The sequence below is a fragment of the Typopeltis vanoorti genome, chromosome 11 (genome assembly GCF_054136105.1).
Source record: "Typopeltis vanoorti isolate ZY-2024b chromosome 11, IOZ_Tvanoo_1.0, whole genome shotgun sequence".
Taxonomy (NCBI): Eukaryota; Metazoa; Arthropoda; class Arachnida; order Uropygi; family Thelyphonidae; genus Typopeltis; species Typopeltis vanoorti.
Window position 1 is genome coordinate 73,027,170 of NC_143559.1, and position 18,829 is coordinate 73,045,998.

The 18,829-nt window shown below is 35.7% G+C and overlaps 1 protein-coding gene across 6 annotated transcripts in view; it reads right to left on the bottom strand.

The window, feature by feature from the left end:
- Window positions 1-1,884: 1,884 nt before the first annotated feature.
- PIG-A (phosphatidylinositol glycan anchor biosynthesis class A) overlaps window positions 1,885-18,829 on the bottom strand; it is a 187,048-nt gene continuing 170,103 nt past the window's right edge. For all 6 annotated transcript variants that reach the window (XM_090400369.1, XM_090400371.1, XM_090400367.1 and 3 more), the window contains 3 exons: window positions 12,490-12,589; window positions 11,769-11,842; window positions 1,885-2,086 (listed from right to left, as the gene is read on the bottom strand). In XM_090400369.1, coding sequence (XP_090256495.1) covers window positions 11,774-11,842; window positions 12,490-12,589 — 169 coding nt within the window. In that variant the 3' untranslated portion in view covers window positions 1,885-2,086; window positions 11,769-11,773. The remainder of the gene's footprint in view (window positions 2,087-11,768; window positions 11,843-12,489; window positions 12,590-18,829) is intronic.

Genomic DNA, 18,829 nt, shown 5'->3' on the forward strand with positions numbered 1-18,829 from the left:
AATCACTTTTCACTTGAACTGTGACTTCCATATTACTGCGTTGAATATATATAGTTTACATTTCTCTGAAATATAAAGCTTTTCCCAATATAGTAAAAGGTGTCCTTTTTCTATATTGCTAGCTGGGTTAGCCAAGCAGTAACATACCCACTTTCCAACTAACAGACTGTTTGAATCCTACTTTTCAAATAACCCTTGTGATTGTTTAAACACTCTCTCTCTCTCTCTCCACGGAGTAATTTGTTACTCTTATGTTAATTTTTTTATCACTGTCAACACATTTTTATTATATGGCATCTCTATGGAGTCCGGGGAAGACCCAAATCAACCATCATCATACACCTATCATACCTCTCCTTGATCCATTCACTGTCAGGAACTCACAACTAATTCGGGCAATCCATTCCACCCACTCACCACTCTCCATGCAAAAAATCTGGTCTGCACACCCCTACTCACCACACTCCTACACAACTTCCACAGATGGCCCCTAGTTCTCTGACTATCTGTCATATATTGAAAAATTTCACTCGCATCAATTTTATAAAAACCCCTTTAATATCTTAAAAGTTTCTATCATGTCCCCTCTTTTTCCCCTATTAACTAAAATTTGTAACCCACAAACCTTCAACTCATCCTTGTAGGGAGTATTCCACAGACCTGTCACCATCTTGGTCACTTGTCTCTGAATCCTTTTGACCACCTCCTGATTCTGCAAGAAAATCCAGGTATGACCAAATCTGTGCACAGTGGTCAAAATGTTGCTGAATCATAGCCTTATAAAGAGGGATAATAACCTCCTTATCTTTACTTGTTAGCATGTTTTTCAACATCCAAGTAATTTGTTGAGCTATTTTACCAACTTTTGCAATATGCCCCTGAACTTCAACTCTTTGTCAACCTTTATCCCTAAGTTCCTAGCCTCATCAATTTCCTGTAAACCAATGCCATCAATATGATACACCATATGCAACCTTTTTAACCCGAAGTGTATAACCTTACATTTTACAACATTAAATTCACAATCATTATCCTTTGCTCACAATGCCAATTTATTTAAATCATCCTGCAGGATATCTACATCACCTTTATCAATTATTGCTCTCCCCAGTTTTGCATCATCAGCAAACAACTGAATATCACTCTTAAATTTTTCCCTTTGTAATTGATATACAAATTAAAGAGTAGTGACCCTAGTACCAAACTTTGAGGTACTCCACTAGTCACCATCATTCTCCTAGACTCCACTCCACCATATACTACTCTCTGGTGTCTGTCCATCAGCCATCCCTATCCATTCCCATCTTCTCCAGTTTTTGTAATAGTAGTCCATGTGGTATTCTGTCAAATGCCTTGGCAGAGTCGCGCAGTATCATGGTGTAGCCATTACCTTTATCCAATCAGTTGTCACTTTATTATAAAATGTGAATAAGTTCATGTTTATAAAAGTAACACTTTCTCATATAACAGTGACTTCTCATATAAGTGAATAAATTTCAAAATAGAAATAGAATATTGGATCCTCTCCTCATGACCATGACAGGCCAATGAATCTAATATGCAATGGGAAATTGGATATATAGTTAAAAGCACTGTTACAGATCCCATTTTATTTATTTAGTGCAAACTGACTATCTTCTCTTCTCAGGTTTCCAGATTCAAAGCCATATTGTTCAATCAGTGCCTCTTACCTAATGAGGCAATGAAATCTCCCATAACCACTAATTAAGCGTGACTGTCTTCATTTATTTCCAGCATCTATTATATCAGAGAAGTCATCAATATCTGTATTACAATGATAGTTGTTAGTGCATAGACTAGATTATGGTTCTAGATAAAATAGCTAAATAAGTAAGCTCTGTAATAATTAGAAATATTGCCAATTAACAAAAGATATGTTTTTATTGGTCTTTTACAAACTTATGATGTATTCAAAATTAATAATTTGTACTTAATTCGTTTTACAAAAGTATACTCGTAAAAAAAGTATACATGTAAAAGACATCTTTTTGTCATTCTGAATATAAATATCTACTAAAGCTTCTTTTTCAAAACTCTTGCTAAATTCAACTGAATAACAGTTCATCTGAAAAACAAAATTTCCATGATTGCAGGGAGATTTCAAATTAAGTTAGGCACCATATTTAAGACAATTTCATATTTAGTTTAGAAAAGTCTCTTAATTTTTTTATATGTTACAAGTCTGTCACTGATAATACGGTTAACTCTCTCTGTAACAAATACTATTATAACAAATTATTAAAAATCCTGACCAAGGCTCTAAATAGCATAAGTATTTTGATATAGTGAGAATTAACTATAATAGTAATTGTGTTAAGAATATATATTATTTATAAGCTCTGTATTACTTAAACCTTGGTATTTCTAAGCCTGGATCCCACTGATGAGACCTCAATAAAAGTATCGAAATCGGTATGGGTAGTGGCCCCTTGCCTTTAATGCATAGCATCATACATCTCCTCAAGAAGATGTGCTTTGCATTAAGGATAACTATTAAGAATAGTGATCAGAGCTTATTTCACCTTTACCACAAGTTGCCTAAGACTTGCACTACGTGTAGATCACCCAGACTTTCACTACCTGCAGGAGCAAACTTGACTTTCTTGTCTGTTTGCTTACTTGGAAAATGGATTAAAACCAGGTTTATATTTAAAATAGCTTGGTATCTTTAATGTATATTAACGTATATCTTTAACTTTCTACATTTCTACTTAATATTTACCCTTAATGCAAAGCACATCTCCTGGAGGAGATGTATGATGCTATGTATCAAAGGCAAGGGGCCACTACCCAGACCGGTTTCGACCTTTATTGAGGTCTCGTCAGTGGGAGCCAGGCTAAGAAATACTAAGTTTTAAGTAATACAGAGCTTATAAATATTTATAATTCACCAATTTTCTGGCAACAGATGGTCTGGCATCTCCTTTGGTCTGGACAAAATTAAAAGTGCACTTGAAATTCCTGGGACCACCTGACTAGTTCAATAGGATGCCACAGGCTGTTACTAATTAAGTAAGCCAACACAAGCGGATGTAAATATTAAACACATACTCAATTAATTAGTGTGAGTGTGAATGTAGTGAAGAGAAAATTCAAAGGTTTAAGAATTATCATGGAATTTCTATCAGCAAAAGTCTGTGCCAAAAATGGTCTGCAATTCATGAAGAAGCCATCTAGTATGTGGACAAATTTGCTAAACTTATAGCTGACAAGCACCTCATCCTGAACAGGTGTGTAATGCTGATGAAACTGCATTATATTGGCAATTCACACCATGATGGACCTTAACAGCAGAGGACAAAGAATGTCTCATGGAATTTTGACAATCTAAGGATAAAGTTACTGTCCTAGGGTGTTCAAACACAGCAGGCATACACAGATGTAAGCCGTTGGTGACAGGACCTTCAAAGCATTAAAATTTACACTAACATACCATGAAAATAAAAATGCCTGGATTAGCACAGAGCTTATGTTAGAATGGTTTGAAAAATCTGAAGCATGACATATCTGTAGGCCTAACAAAAGATTGCTGATATCTTCTCATTCTGGACAACTGTTTGACTTACTCCAGAGCTGAACTCCTGTGTAAGAAAAATGTTTATACAGTCTATTTACCACTAAATTGTACATTTTTTATCTAAGCAAAAATATTATGCTTTCTGAAGGCTAAGTATTGCTCACTTTCATGAATCATTTATTAGATGTAAATACTGGCAAGCCTGTAGAGATATTTATTATAGAATTAACATGAAAGAAGTGCTTTGGTTTCTTGCTAGAGACTGGAAGAAGGTATAGGATTCAAACTTAAAGAAATGCAGGCATAACTTGTGGCTCATCTTGGTGTTTGATAATTCTCCTAAGACAATGTTGGCAATGACTTTACAGGATTTAATGTATCACAAGACAGGAAAAAGCAGTTGCTCTTGAGTATGCATAGAAGTGTTATGGAACGTGCTTCCAAGTATATATAGCAAGCAAACTTAAAGAAGAAAATCTGGCTGAGTAAATGAACATTGATGAAGAAACAGAAATACGTGTTGTTCATCACTCTACCAGCTATACAGTATAATTATAGATATTGTTCTGAACCCTAAGAAAAATAATGAAATAATTACATTGTATCATTTATATTAATATATTTCATTTAAGTGTTTGGTCCATGTGTTTCAGAGCCATAGGAAAGGTATAATTAGTGGGTCAAATGTGTGCTGAAGAATTATCATTACATAACCTTGGTTGGTCTGGCAAAAGGCTGATCTGTGGAACTAAGGGTGCCAAAAATCGGTGGTGTACCTGTATGTATAAAGTAAAACCATTTGGATTTGATAGTTTGAGATGGATGTGATGTCATGAATCTCAGATAATATATCTGGTTTAGTATGCATGAAGGGGATGAGGAACTGGCAGCTTTGAGCATGCTGAAACATAGCTCTCGTTTTGTAGGCTGAGTAAAAGATGAGGGGGGGGATCAAATATTTGCTTTTAATGTTGATTATACTGTATCTCTCCATTACCCAATCTTCAAATAACCAAATTTTCAATTAGTTGACTGTTGAATAGGTTAGTTTGTTAACTGAGTCTAGGTATGGTACCATGTAACTACCATAATTTAACTGTCCCTTCAATTATCTGACCATGGTATCAATTTTCCACGGTAGTTAGATAATAGAGGAACTATTGTATTTACATAAATAAAGACAAATCTTCCTTTATTTTTAATAAGGTTTTATATTTTTCCACATGAAAAAAAATAGCAAAGAAAAGTAAAATACGAACTAATGTGCAAAATGACTTGACATAAAATCTTGCTATGTACTGCTTCATTTTTATCCTTTACTCAAGCATGAGTATGCAAAATAACATGCTGATTAACTATATATCTGTCCTCATATGTGTGGAGTCAGATAATGTCTCATGAAATTGCCCTAGTATCCCATAATGCACAGCACAATTCCATTTGGATGTGTATAGTGCAATGCATTATATATTGGGGAAACTCCGATGAATTAGCAATCCATCGTCTTAATCACTCAGCCACCTCGTCTCAAATTGTAACTGAAAAAATAAAATAATGTCCTAACAAGGTGCTCTCTAGGGCTGGATAACAATCAAGTTATTCTGGAGAACATCTGCTATATTTGATCTCAGAATGACTATCTCTCATTATCTTTGGCAAATAATGCAGTCATATTTGTTGATGTTTGGAGGGGGGGGGGGTTGATAGCCGATACTGATTCTAAAAATAGTCTCTTAGCCTATAGTAGTGACTTTTATACTTTTATATAGAACATATGTCTTTTCCCACTTAATCTTGTGTGAAAAAATATCAAGCGTATGGTCTGCAAATTCTGATTTGTTATATAGATCAATCACAGATGTAATTTTTGTGTCCTTCAAGGCGGATGCTAACTGATCTCAGTCTATCCAAAAATAAGCTAAACTGCAGGCATGAAAAACTTTATAAATTCGGGATTTACAGGAGTATGAAGATGATCCTTAGATGAATGAATGAAGTTAGCTAGCTGAATGAGTGGTTTAGCATGGAGATTATATGTGTTCACAAATATAATAAATGAATGTTTGTGTCAGCATTTACACTTGCATCCAATGCCCCAGTTTGTTCCACATTACTGTTTTATTCTGTCAAGGTGAGATTGAGATCATATTTTATTAATATCAACAGACCTCTATGGAGCCAAGAGACTCATCAAGCTGTGCATATCCAACTCACATGCACAGCTCTTCATCCTATCCTTCTCATCCATCCCTTAGGACTGGTTGAGTCCTCCCCCCGCTCCCCCCAACAAGGAACTTATGACAAATTAATGCAGCCAGCTCGTCATTCCTCTGCTGCATCCCCCTAAGGGAAATACAGTCATGGCAAGTATTCATGACTGTAGATCCATGTGTGCATTCACCATACCTCAACTTAAATGCATTTATGATCCTGCACTAACCACACTTGCAGGCAATGCATTCCAATCACACACCAATCTCCATGCAAAAAATCTACTCCTCGCCCACTTGCTCACACCTACCTTATACAGCTTCCAGGGATGGCCTCTCATTCTCCTCATTTCCTGATATTTTTTGAAAAATCTCATCCATGTTAATCTGGTAATTACCCCTTACCAACTTATATGTCTCGATCATGTCTCCCCTTTTCCTTCAATCTATTTGGCACTATAATTTGCATTCTCTCAATCTGTCCTCATATTCCACACTCCAGAGACCAGAAACCAACTTACTCAATTGTCTCTCTGCACCCTCTAAAACATCTCATTATCCTTTTGAAAGTCTGGTGACCAAAACAAAATCGAAACAGTCTTACTTCTACAGGTCAGTGTTCTTTCCATCATGCCCATAATTCACTGTGTCGTCCTCACAATTTTAGCAAAACGTCTATGAAATTTCAAGTTTCTATTCACCACAATCCCCAAATCCTTCATCTCCTCCAAAATATCACCACCAATCCTATACTCTACATCCCATCTTTGCTTCCCAAATTTTAAAACCTTACACTTTGTAACATTAAATTGACTCCACACACTCATCCATTCAGACGGTCTATTTAGGTCCTCTTGCAAAGCTACATCTGCTCTACATCTCATAATTCTTCAACTTTTCATCTTCTGCAAACAACTGTATATATCACCATTTAAGCCCTTCTCAATGTCATTTACATACAAATTAAACAACAACTGCCCCAAAACAGATCCCTGGGGCATGCCACTAGTGACTCTCCTCTTCCAGGATATCACTCCCCCAATACACAACCTGTTGATACCTATCAGACAGCCAATCTCCAATCCAAAACACTAATCTCTATCCAATCCCATCTGTTCCAATTTAACTACTAGTTTGTCATGTGGTAATCTATTGAAAGCCTTTGCAAAATCTAAATATACCACTGTATATATACATCCCCCCTTGTCCAATGTATTTGTCACCTTGTTATAATAAGTAAACAGAAGGCTAAAACACGATATCCCTTTAGCAAACCCATGCTGTCCATTAAAGAGAATTCTACTGCTATCTACTCAGTTCTGAATACTTGTCATCACTAGCTTCTCCAACACCTTGACCACAACTCCAGAAAAGCAGATTGGCCATTAATTTGAAGCCATAGTCTTATCACCTCCTTTATGAAGTGGAACAATTTTGCTGTCTTTCCATTCCTTTGGGACCGGGGGTAATCTAAGACTCATGTTGAAAATGTACATTAAAGGTGTTGTTAACTCCCTGGAACATGCCACCTTGACCCATGGCCTTGTTGACATCCAATTTACTCAATTCCTCATATTCCTCCCCCATTCCCTTTGCTCTCAAGTTCTGCATTATGTTACAATCACAAGGATGGAATACTTTAATGAACGGCTAATTTAACATTTCTACTATATCCTCCTCAGTTTATCATTCTATCATTATCACTGACCAGATCATCCTTACATAATTATTCTTCATTCTACTGGCCACATATCAAAAATACTTCCTAGGATTTCTTTTAGCATCATTTGCTAACTGCTGCTCAGACTGCACTTTTACTACCCTTACTGAGTGAGTCACCTTTCTTATTTGCTCTTTGAACTCCTCACATAACTGATTATCTCCACTCATCTTGTGCCACCTCCACAGATTGCATGCTTCACCTCTTCAGTCATTCATTTTACACCTACTTCATTTAATCTCCTGATCGTCAGAATACACTCAGTCATTGCCTCTGCCAGATAATTCCTGAGTAGAGACCAATATGTAGACCAGTAAACTTTTTTTCACATCACTTTCCTCAAAGATGTGCAACAGCATGGTGCATGATCAATGCAATGGATCAGTTTTGTAAAACTGCCACTGTATATCTATTTGCATTTATCTTACCAGGCACTACCAGTCAATTATAGGCAAAACTGCTCTAGATCATTACATCTCCATCACCAAACTTCACCATTGTGATGAATCACTTAGGCATATGGCATTCTCAAAACTACCATTCACATCAGCCCATCTAATTTGGATCCATAGATCATCTGTGATGTTCTTACCAATGTACTCTGTACTGTTGATTGGCATAACTGATTTTCAGCTTATGTAGCTGCCCCTCCAGAGATATCAAGATTGTGCATTTTGGTTTAAGGTTGGTAGTAGAATCTGAACTCATGCCAATTCTTCGAACACCTGGCTTATCATTCTATCTTTAAGAGTACACTTTGGTCCTTGGTGTTAACTTTCTTTGTCTTGGTGTTTTCAGGCTAAGAAAACACTCACACATTAACAGAGTGAAGGTACCCCATCATTTATTATACGTAAACAACATTGTTGGCTGATAATGTTGCTTACAGTTGATTTTGGGTGATGCAGTCTTTTTAACAATGTCACAAATGGATGGACCATTTGTAAAACAACTATGACACTTGTTTTAAAGTCCATAAGTTCTCATGTGCCATTTACAGTCAACTCCAAGAGTATATCTGTTGTCTTACATAGTAGCAGAGGAGACCTTTGATAATGACAGATGCATATTGTATGTTTCATTGTAAAACAGAAGGAGAGTGTCCCAATATTTATTTCAACATAGTGTATAAGTATGTGAAGGACATAGAAAGTAAATGTATCCATGTATTAAATACACAAGAACTGTTATGCTTTCTAATCCAAGAAATGGACACTCACACACATTCACATGGAGAGAAGAGGCAAAGAATAAGAAAAGTCTCATTGACTATGGATCCAAATTATTGTTGATAGTGATCTTTTCTCACTGGTGCAGGACACTACAGTGTATAGAGAATTTGAAATTGGAAGTGCTCACCATTTAGTCTTGAGCATGATAAAATTGAATTTCATATGGAAAAGAAGAACATGTAAGAAAGTTTTAAAGTGAATAAAAGTTGAGCAGCTCTGAGATGCAAACTGTAGACTAAAATACACAAACATCAAGAAAAAAATGAAAGTTTGAGAACAGGAACCAAACTTTGATGATTCAGTGGCAAGCCCTGAAGAAAACATTGATCGATTCAGCCAGAGAGGCATGTGGTGAGGTTGTCTGCAAGGATAGAAAAATCAGAATTCCATGGTGGACACAGGAAGTTAAAGAGGCAGTGAAGGAAAAGAAGAAAGCATATCAAAAGTTCCTGGCAAAACAAGTCACCTTGTGCTCTCAGAGAATACAGAGACAAATGTAAGAAAGCTAAACACCGTGTAAAACTAGCTAAACAAAAGTCGTGATAAGACTTTGGTAAGAACATAGAAAATAAATATCAAGAAGCTGGTAAGGTATTCTGTAAGATGATGAAAAAGCTCAGAAATGGAGGAAACAGTGCTATAAAAGGAAAATTAGATATGATAAAGGTGACATGAAAACTGGAGAAGAAAAGATATCCTTGATGTCTGGAGTAATTACTTTGAAAAATTGCTAAATGAAACAAGAAGTGATGACAGCACAGTGGTAAAAAAACACTCAACACACATGCAGTCAGGAATACATATCCATACTTGAAGGAAGAAAGCCATCAAAAGCATGAAATATAGAAAGGCAGTGGGAGTAGATGATATTCAACCAGAAATGCCCAAGTATAGAGGTATAAAAGTATTGCAGTGGCTGCACTGTATAGTTCAGAAAGCTGGGACAGAGGGATGAATTCCAGATGATTGGAATAGAGCTCTCATTGTATCCATATACTTCCTTACTGAGCATTCCTAGTAAGATTTATGCAAGTATACTTGAGAAATGGCTAAGAAAAATTGTGGAAGAGAAGCTTAGTGAAGAACAAGCCAGATTCAGGCCAAATAGAGGCTGTCAGGATCAGATTTTCACTTGATGATAAACAGTTGTGAAATTGTGGGAATATAACAAAGATCTGTATTTAAGTTTTGTTGATTGAAGTTTTGTCAAAATGCATATGACAAGAATGCCAAGAGAAAAGCTATTCAAAACGCTACAGTTATGTGATGTGAATGGGGCATTATATCAAGCAATACTTAGTCTTTATTTCAGTTGTAAGTCAGCAGTTAGAATTGAAGGAAGTACAGGAAGATGGTTTGATGTTAAATCTGGTGTAAGACAAGATTATCCCCTCTGTTATTCATTATCTATAATGGATCACATTATGAAGGTCAGTGGTAAAAAAAAAAAAAATCAGCTAACGCCTTTTTATTCCTGTATACGGGAGTAGGCGAGGCCATTTAGCCCTATCTAACTTTTGGAGACTGAGTGGACAGTTCAATCTCCACTGGTACCAATCAGAGATAGATGGCCCAAGGCTATCACTAATTAAGTGGTACACAGTGAAGAGAGACAGCTCAAATGTGCCACCATCTCGTGGTCCCTAACCCTAACACAATATATTTAATGTCTGAAATAATGTGGGTTCTACAGTCGATTTTCTTGAGTTTACGGGACAAAAAACCCGCTTGCCCATGCCAGAGATCGACTAACCCGGGAACCGGTCAAAAAAAGGCTTAGAAAAATTTTCTCTAGTCGCTGACTAGACTCGAAACCAAGTCTTCCTTCGTGCGGCCAAGCACCGTGGTGTGCAAATGCTACATCCACTGAGCTACACAGGCTCTGGTAAGTGGTATTAAACCTGATATCAAAATAGGAGATGTTAATCACAGCTCTTTACATTATGCAGATGATGTTTTACTTTTAAATAAATACAGTATGAGTCTGCAAGAACTCGCTGACTAAACTGAATAACTGTTGTAATAAATTTGGCATGAAAATCAGCAATAACAAGACAAAGACAATGAAAATAGGTAGAAACATTGAAAATATCAACTGCATCGTGACTGGAGAACCTATAGAACAAGTAAAACATTTCAGCTACTTAGGCATGATTTTTAGTACTGGTAAATTAAATATGGGAATAGACAGCAGAAACAACAAAGCCGGTATGGTAGGAAGTCAACTGAATAAATTTATATGGAATAAGAGAGAAATTAGTCAAAACACTAAATTATCTGTATAGATGACAGTGGATCTGAGATCTGGGTTAGAAATAAAACACCTGACCAAAGACTAGAGGCCACAGATATGAGAGTCCTGAGAAAGATTAGTAGCATGAACAGATGACATTAATGGCAATATCATATTAAAAATGAGGATATTAGGAAATAACTTGACATTGTTAGCATCCAGGAATGTGTTAGCAGAGCTAATCTCAGGTGGGTGGTGTGGTAAACAGAATCTGAGAGGAAAGATTAGCAAAACAAGTGTTCTCTGCCAGGTTGGCAGGAAAAAGACACAGGCGAAGACAAGACCAAGATATTGGTGAATTGAATTGGTAAAAAGTGCCTCAGAAGACAGAAATATAAGATCTGATAATATTGGAGTCTTAACAGATAACTGATTGATTTAGAGGAAAATTGTTGATAGGAAGTTAGTAATGATGTAAGTTTTTTATGTAGTACTATCATAATATCCTGGGGTGTACCCTTGAGGGTACATGTCAGGAATTTGATGATGATGAAATGGACACTAATCTGTTTACTTTACTCAGCAAGAAGAAATGTATATGTATGTATACATGCATTACATATGATTGTGAATAATTTCTTCATAACTGAGGACTCCATACGAATTCATGCTGAATCTGTCAGATGTTAATGAGTTATGTCATTACTTTTCTAGTTTTTTATTGAGTGATCAGCATACATACATACATATATATATATACCCATATGTATACTGATTTCTTATTAAAGATCTGTAAGAAATCTTAATTAAAAGTCTGTATCTCCAAAATACATACCTTTCTTAAGAATTCTTTTTGAGGTGTCTAGAAGGCTGTTCATTTATTTCCAGGTCATATGTGACATCTATTGTCTGAAAAAATAAATACTGTTAACATTATTATTTTATTTAATAATGCTAACATTGTATACATTATCAAAAGATTCAGAATTCTGAGAAGAGTATATCATAACTGAATAGAAGCATAAGGGATTTAATGAAGATGGTTTAGTTTCATAAAAAGGTGACAGGGTTTTTTCATCCCACAAGATAGATGAACTGTCCAGAGAATATACACAACTGTCAAACATAGTAGATTATGCAGATAGGATTGACTGCCCTGTCAGAGCATTAATTAGATTACTATGATGCCAAGTTACTTGGCTTGACAGGCCATTGGGCCTAGCATGGCAGGGGAAAGAGAAAATGAGATGACAAAATACTTTTGTACTGCATCTCATGAATTACTCATTCCACTTCAGGCTTACTGAAGTGGAATGAGTATATATACTGTATATAAATGTATATATAACAGATAACAAAAGACAATGCTAAAACAATTAAATAATGCAAATGCACAAATTCTTTAACAACTTTCATTAACCAACCATATAATCCTAAGTGAAATCCTAATTCTTTTTATTGTCCAGTGCATTAAGTAGCAGATAATTATAAAACAGAAATATATTACAAAACATCTAAAATATAAACTTGACACACACACACACTAATCCACGTACCTCTACAGGAACCAACCAAGTAAAAAATAGCATTAAAAGATGCTCAATGACTGCTAGTAGCATGAAAAAAGGACCTGCTATGGAGCCGCAGTGCTTGAACCTACACAACAAATTTAAGAAAATGCAAATAAAATGCAAATAAAACGAAATACATAAGTAAATAAAATAAAATAACAAAAATAAATATAATAATTTTCTATACATGTTAAGGTAGACAAAAGTTTATGGAATTTCAATGTTTTAATTTTAGCACTTCGTAAATTATAAGTGAAAACATTATTCAACAAATAAATTAATCCAAGCTTCTCCACGCAATTTACCTTTAAGATATCAGGTTCAGTACTTAGAGGTGAAAAATTTGACACCCATTTTCAACTTCGTCAATGCTGGCAAAGCTCGTTTTTTTTTTTTTTTCATCCTGTGTGTTGTTTGGACTGACACTGTCTCTTGAGATATATCCACTTCTAACTCACCAGCATTACTGCATACAGAACGCATGCATTCACTCTAGTTGAGAATAAAGGTTTAGACATGATGGTATGTTCTTTTGGATCCATCACAAGGCCACACCCTGAAAATGCTACTACCATACATACATACATACATCATTCCCAAACCAATCTATTTAATGGCATGCTACTTCAGTTGGAATGATTCACTGATTTTTGTGTATTCTGATTGTTGAAGCAGATCAACTTTTCATTGCAGTTAACCATCCATTTGATGAAGCATATGTTCCAAAGAATATGGATAATTTTACTTGATGCTGAGCTGTCTAGTGTCAATTTGTCTAGAACATTGTGACAGTTGTTGCTGTTGTTGATGAACTTGTAAAGCTGATGACAAGACATCAAATAATTTTACTTAAAAGTACTAAATCTGAGTAAAATTTTGTTGTGCTTGTGGTTGGATTGGCTTTACAGGTTAAGAAGTATCTTGGGATCAACTGAAAACAGGCAAAAAAAAAAAAAAAAAAAACGAAATCAACATCAGGAGTGATATAGCTAACTATAAAATTTTGAAACTGGTCAAATTTTGGAACTTCACAGCATCCTAGCATTGCAATATACCATGTTGAAACTCATAAGGTGAAAGTTCTTAAATTAGATGATTTTGGTCCCTCATTCTAAACAGTAAAAAAGAGCATTAATTGTATTATTATTCTGTTCACAAGAATAAGTTTACTTTGGTAATATAGATATAACTTTTTATGAGCAAGAGAATTAATATTAGTTGTGGGAACAAATGATTTAATTGGACATAAGGAGAATGTAAGGAAAGATATCGTGGGGGAGTGAAAGGTAACAGTATAGTAGAAAAGGTTGTCAGTGTGTTGACGAGGTATTACAATGATGAATTCAGACGGAGAGGATGAATCATGAATGGTCTGCTGGCAGAACTGTGTGAAGAGAAGGGAATGCAGTTTGTAGATGTGTGGCATGTATTTGAGGAAAGAATGGATTTATACAAAATTGATGGATTGCATTTGAATGGAGTAAGTGAAATGAAGAAACTGTTGCTAGAAGGAACACTCTCCTGAAGGATCGGGAGAGCAGAATGAATGAGACTGAAGCACTTTGTAATGGTAATAGTAGTAGTGTGTGAGAGATGAAGAGAATGGGAATGCAAGAGGAACAGAGAAATGGTGGAAGGGCAGTTGGGGGTGGAAAGGGAGACATGGCATAGGGAGGGTGGATGTTTGAAGTAATAGTGAATGTACATATGGATCAGTGCAGAAACAGAATGGAACAGGATGTGAGGTGTGTGTGTGGGAGGGGGATCACAACCAACAAGCGGCTCTTGTAGGACTGGTTATAGACCTAAAGGTAAACTGCTATGTTTATTTACAAATGTCAGGAACATCAGAAATAAGAGAGGCTAAATTCTTTCACTGATTGAGTTTATTTCCCCAAAAATTGGAATAAGTGAAACATGCTTGAATGAGGATGATATCCTGCTGAGAATAGAAATAGATGTGAGGATTGAAAGAACAAGAAAGAAGGGGAAGTGAGTGCTATTGATAATAGCATGGGAAATTATGTTCACATAAGGTAGATGAAAGAGGGAAGTAGTGGCAAAGGGCAAAGGTTTTGAGGCAGAGTGTGTGAGAGTGGTAATGAAGAAATGTATAAGCAACTTGTGTTAGTGAACAAGGGAAGGGTGATTATTATGGGTGATTTAGTTGTGGCAGTATAGATTGAAATGAAGAGATAGCATTGAGGAATAAGGAAAACGAATTTCTTGAGAGACAACTATCTTAGTCAGTATATAAAGGGGGGGGGCACACGAGGATTGAGAGCTTTTAGATCTGATCATTTCATTTCTTCAGAGGATATGATTGTGAATGCTTTGCACTTCCCTCTAGTTGGTGAGAGAGTGATGAAGTGAAGTGATTACCTGAGTTGTGGCTAGCCACATAAAGACTTCTATGAGGAAAGGATTGTGAAATTACAATACTGGTGATTATGAAAAGCTTAGGAGAAAGCTTAACCTGCTTAACACCTCATTCCACAACATGGAATGAGGTGTTAAGCAGGAGAGAGATAAATGCTTCATGTGAACTGACCAAAAGATATTTAACAACATCAGCGTGTGAATGTATTCTGAAAGTCAAAAGGCTGAATAAAGTATATGTCAAATGGATGAATGAGAGGAATAAGCATGAAATCTGGAAGAAAAAGAAGAAGAAGGCACAATGGAGGCAGCACAAGATGAATAAAGGTAATAATCAGCTGCATGGAGAGTATAAAGAGCAGGCTAGGAGAGTAACTCAGTTGGACAACAAAAGTGGACAACAAAAGTGCAGTACCTAAGGAGTGTTTTGATATGTGACAAGCAAAAAGAAGAACGATTATGGCAAGATGATGTTAATGGATGAAAGTGGTAGACTGGTAACTTCTGCAGAGGACATGCTGAGGTATTCATTGGACAGTTGATCAAGGTGATTCATCCTCAGTGTGAAATTAAAAACTCAAGTGTAGAGAATGAAATGAGAGAAGACTGAATGGTGAGCAAGCCAAAGGTATATGAGCAGTTAAGCATGCTAGATGTCAATAAGGCAACAGGACTTAATGACATATCACCACATGCCTTAAGGGAATGTTCCATGGAGTCAGCATCAGCCTTGGCCTACCTGTTTAATAAGTCTTACAACAGCACAATTTTACCTTCCTTCCACTCTTTTGGGAGTAAAAAGAAGGTAAAATCGTTCCACTTCACAAAGGTGGTGATAAGGCTACAAATTATAGGCCGATCTGTCTACAGGAAAACCTCACTTAATGCGATTAATTAATCCATTAATTACTGCGCTAAGCGAATTGTCGTCAAGCAAATACAATAAAAACAATAGGAATAATTATAATTCATCCATCAGTTAGCGTAAATTTGAAAAAAAATTATAAGCTATGTTAAGAAATAAAATCATCAGTTAATAAAAATCAATTGCTTAAATTTTTATTTGATGTCTAAACATTTGAATCATGCTCAACTTTTTCATCTTATCATGCAATTTGCGATAGCTTTACCAAGATTTCAGCGGACTTCGAAGCTTCATTCCATATCAGGATCAACATCAAACAAAATTTCCTTAGCATGCTCAATGTGATTGAAAACTAGCTCAAGTTCTTTTATAGTTAGCTTCTTAGTTCTAACATTCTCTTCTTTTTCACACTCCTCCTCATCATCTTATTCTTTATATGCATGCTGCTCTTCTACTTGAAGGAGATCATTCTTGCTGAACTGTTCTGAATGGGAAATCAAGCAAGTTTTTCAGCTTTTCTTCTAATGTAATTACTTTTCTTCTCTTTTTATTACTGCTGCTTTCTTTATCAGTCTTTCTCTTTTCCATATCAGGGGGCTAAATATAATAAAGCCTTATAGGCAGTGGTGAGCTATGAAATTTTAACAAAGGGCTCGCATCGTCCAGCAAAAAAAAAAAAAAAAAAAGGCCTAACTTAGCTCTTATAATACTTATATTGCGACTTTGTAGAGCTTCTGACAGATATGATAATTCCTGTAGGATATCAATCGTTAATGCTAGATCTTTTAAAAATGCCATAGAATAGATGATCTTATGTATGTCCTTGATTGAAGAATGTAAGGTAAAGATTGTGAAAGCCCATCTTAGTGCCAAAAGAACTTAGGAGTGATAAGTTATAGAAGAGTTAGTCCTAGGAAGGTACGAAAATCAGAAAAAGGTGGAGACCGGTGTAGAAGACCCAAGTCATAAAGGTACTGTAAAATCTTGTGTCAATTCAAATAATATGTAACTGTAATCATTGCTCAATTACTGAACAGTTGAAGGGATTAATGAGAATTATACTAGGACTTTAGTACATGTCAGACTAGAATAAGAATGAGCTTGTTACTATACATTAATAAGTATTCATGTGCCTAGAGATTTATGCATGTACATTGTATTTTATTTAAGAGAGTTTCAAAGGTCAAAAGTGTGTATTAACTCAGCGAAAGGATAAATTTAATCCATGTTGTCTTAGTAAGAAAATTAGAGTAACTGAATATATATGTCCTAGAAAATACAGAATTATAGCGTGATCAGATCAGTAAGGGGTTAAAAAAAAAGGTCAACTAGTTCTAGAATTATACATGTTTGTATGTATAGAATCTATTATGGCAATATGATCACAATTCTTATATAGGATCTTAACCTAATACTTGTGTTTAGCTAGTGTTAATTTGTATTATATATTCTTAGTATTGAATTGAGTTTTATTTGATAAAGAATGAATTGTACCATGTTTAAGAGTTCAATAAACTTTTGTTCCTTGAAAATACAGTTGTCTGAGATTGCCGCTCAATGCACCACTTGTAACAACATACGAACCTAATCACGTAGGGGCGGGATTTTGTTGAGTTACGAGATAAAGGTCATGACTGCACACTCAGACATATTTTGGTAATTGCTCCTTGTTTTTGAATTAAACTAAATGTCCTGAAAGGCGCAGTATAAAATAAATATTTAGGGATACTAAGAGGAGAAGAAGCTTGAATATTTGTATTTGGGTGATATCTCGTATATAGATAAGATTTGGATAAAGACAAGCAAATGGGGATGTGAGTTCAATGTTGCAAAATGTAAAGTTTTAAAATTTGGAAAACAAAGATGGGATGCAGAATTTATGCTTGGTGAGAATATATTGTTGGAAGTAGAGGAAATAAGAGATCTGGGGGTGATAGTGGATAAGGATCTAAAATTTAGGGGACACATCGCCAAAATTGTGAAGACAACACAAAGACTTCTGGGAATGATGCGGAGGACACCGACATGTAGAAGTAGGGAGATACTTGTTCCAATATATAAGGCTTTGATTAGGCCACACTTGGACTATTGTGCCCAGATTTGGTCACTGGGTTTTCAGAAGGATGAAGAGATGTTGGAAAGGGTCCAAAGGCGACTGACTAAGGTAGTTTCTGACCTCTGGAATGTTGAGTATGAGGAAAGATTGAAAAGATGTAATTTGCAGAGTCTCGTGGAGAGAAGGAAGAGGGGAGATATGATAGAGACCTACAAGTTGGTAAGGGGTTGTTATAGGATCAATGGTGGAGAAGTTCTACAGAGAATAGTGGGAGATCAGGGGAGAACCAGAGGTCATCCCTGGAAACTGTATAAGGAGGGTGTGAGTAAGGGAGTGAGAGGCAGGTTTTTTTCGTGCAGAGTTGTGAGTGATTGGAATGCCTTGCCTGAGAGCGTGGTGTCTGCAAGTAGTTTGAATGTGTTTAAGACACGGTATGATGAGATGTGTGTGTAAGATAAAAGGACCTCCTAGATGAGTCTTTGACTCCATGAGGTCTTGTTTAATAATAATAATAATAATAATAATAAGACAAGTATAGTTTCACATGTAAGGATAGTTGAAAGCCTAATAATCGTAAATTGGGACACAACAATATGAATTATAAGATTTTCATAACCTATTGAGAATACTTTGAACTTTTGGATGTTGATTTACATACCAATAAGTTTAGCCTGTTCTTCTAGTAGTTGTGCATTTATTGGTTATGTATTAATAAGTACAACATCATCAGCAAAGCTAAGATCAGTTATTTGCATGGTGTGGGCAGATGTTCTAATAGTAAAACCAAGATCTTCTGTATTGATGGTCCAGAAGATGTAGTTCAAGCATACCAAAAACAAATAAGGTACTAGTACAGCACCTTGCAGGACTCCTGTTGTCACCTGAAAGATTCAGATGTTTCTGTTTTAAAGATTACTGTAGCATTGTAATCTTTATAAGGTGCTGAGATTGCTTGTATGATTTTTGAGGGCAGACCATAGAAGCTGAATATTTTAAACATTGCTTCTCTATTAATTGAGTCAAAG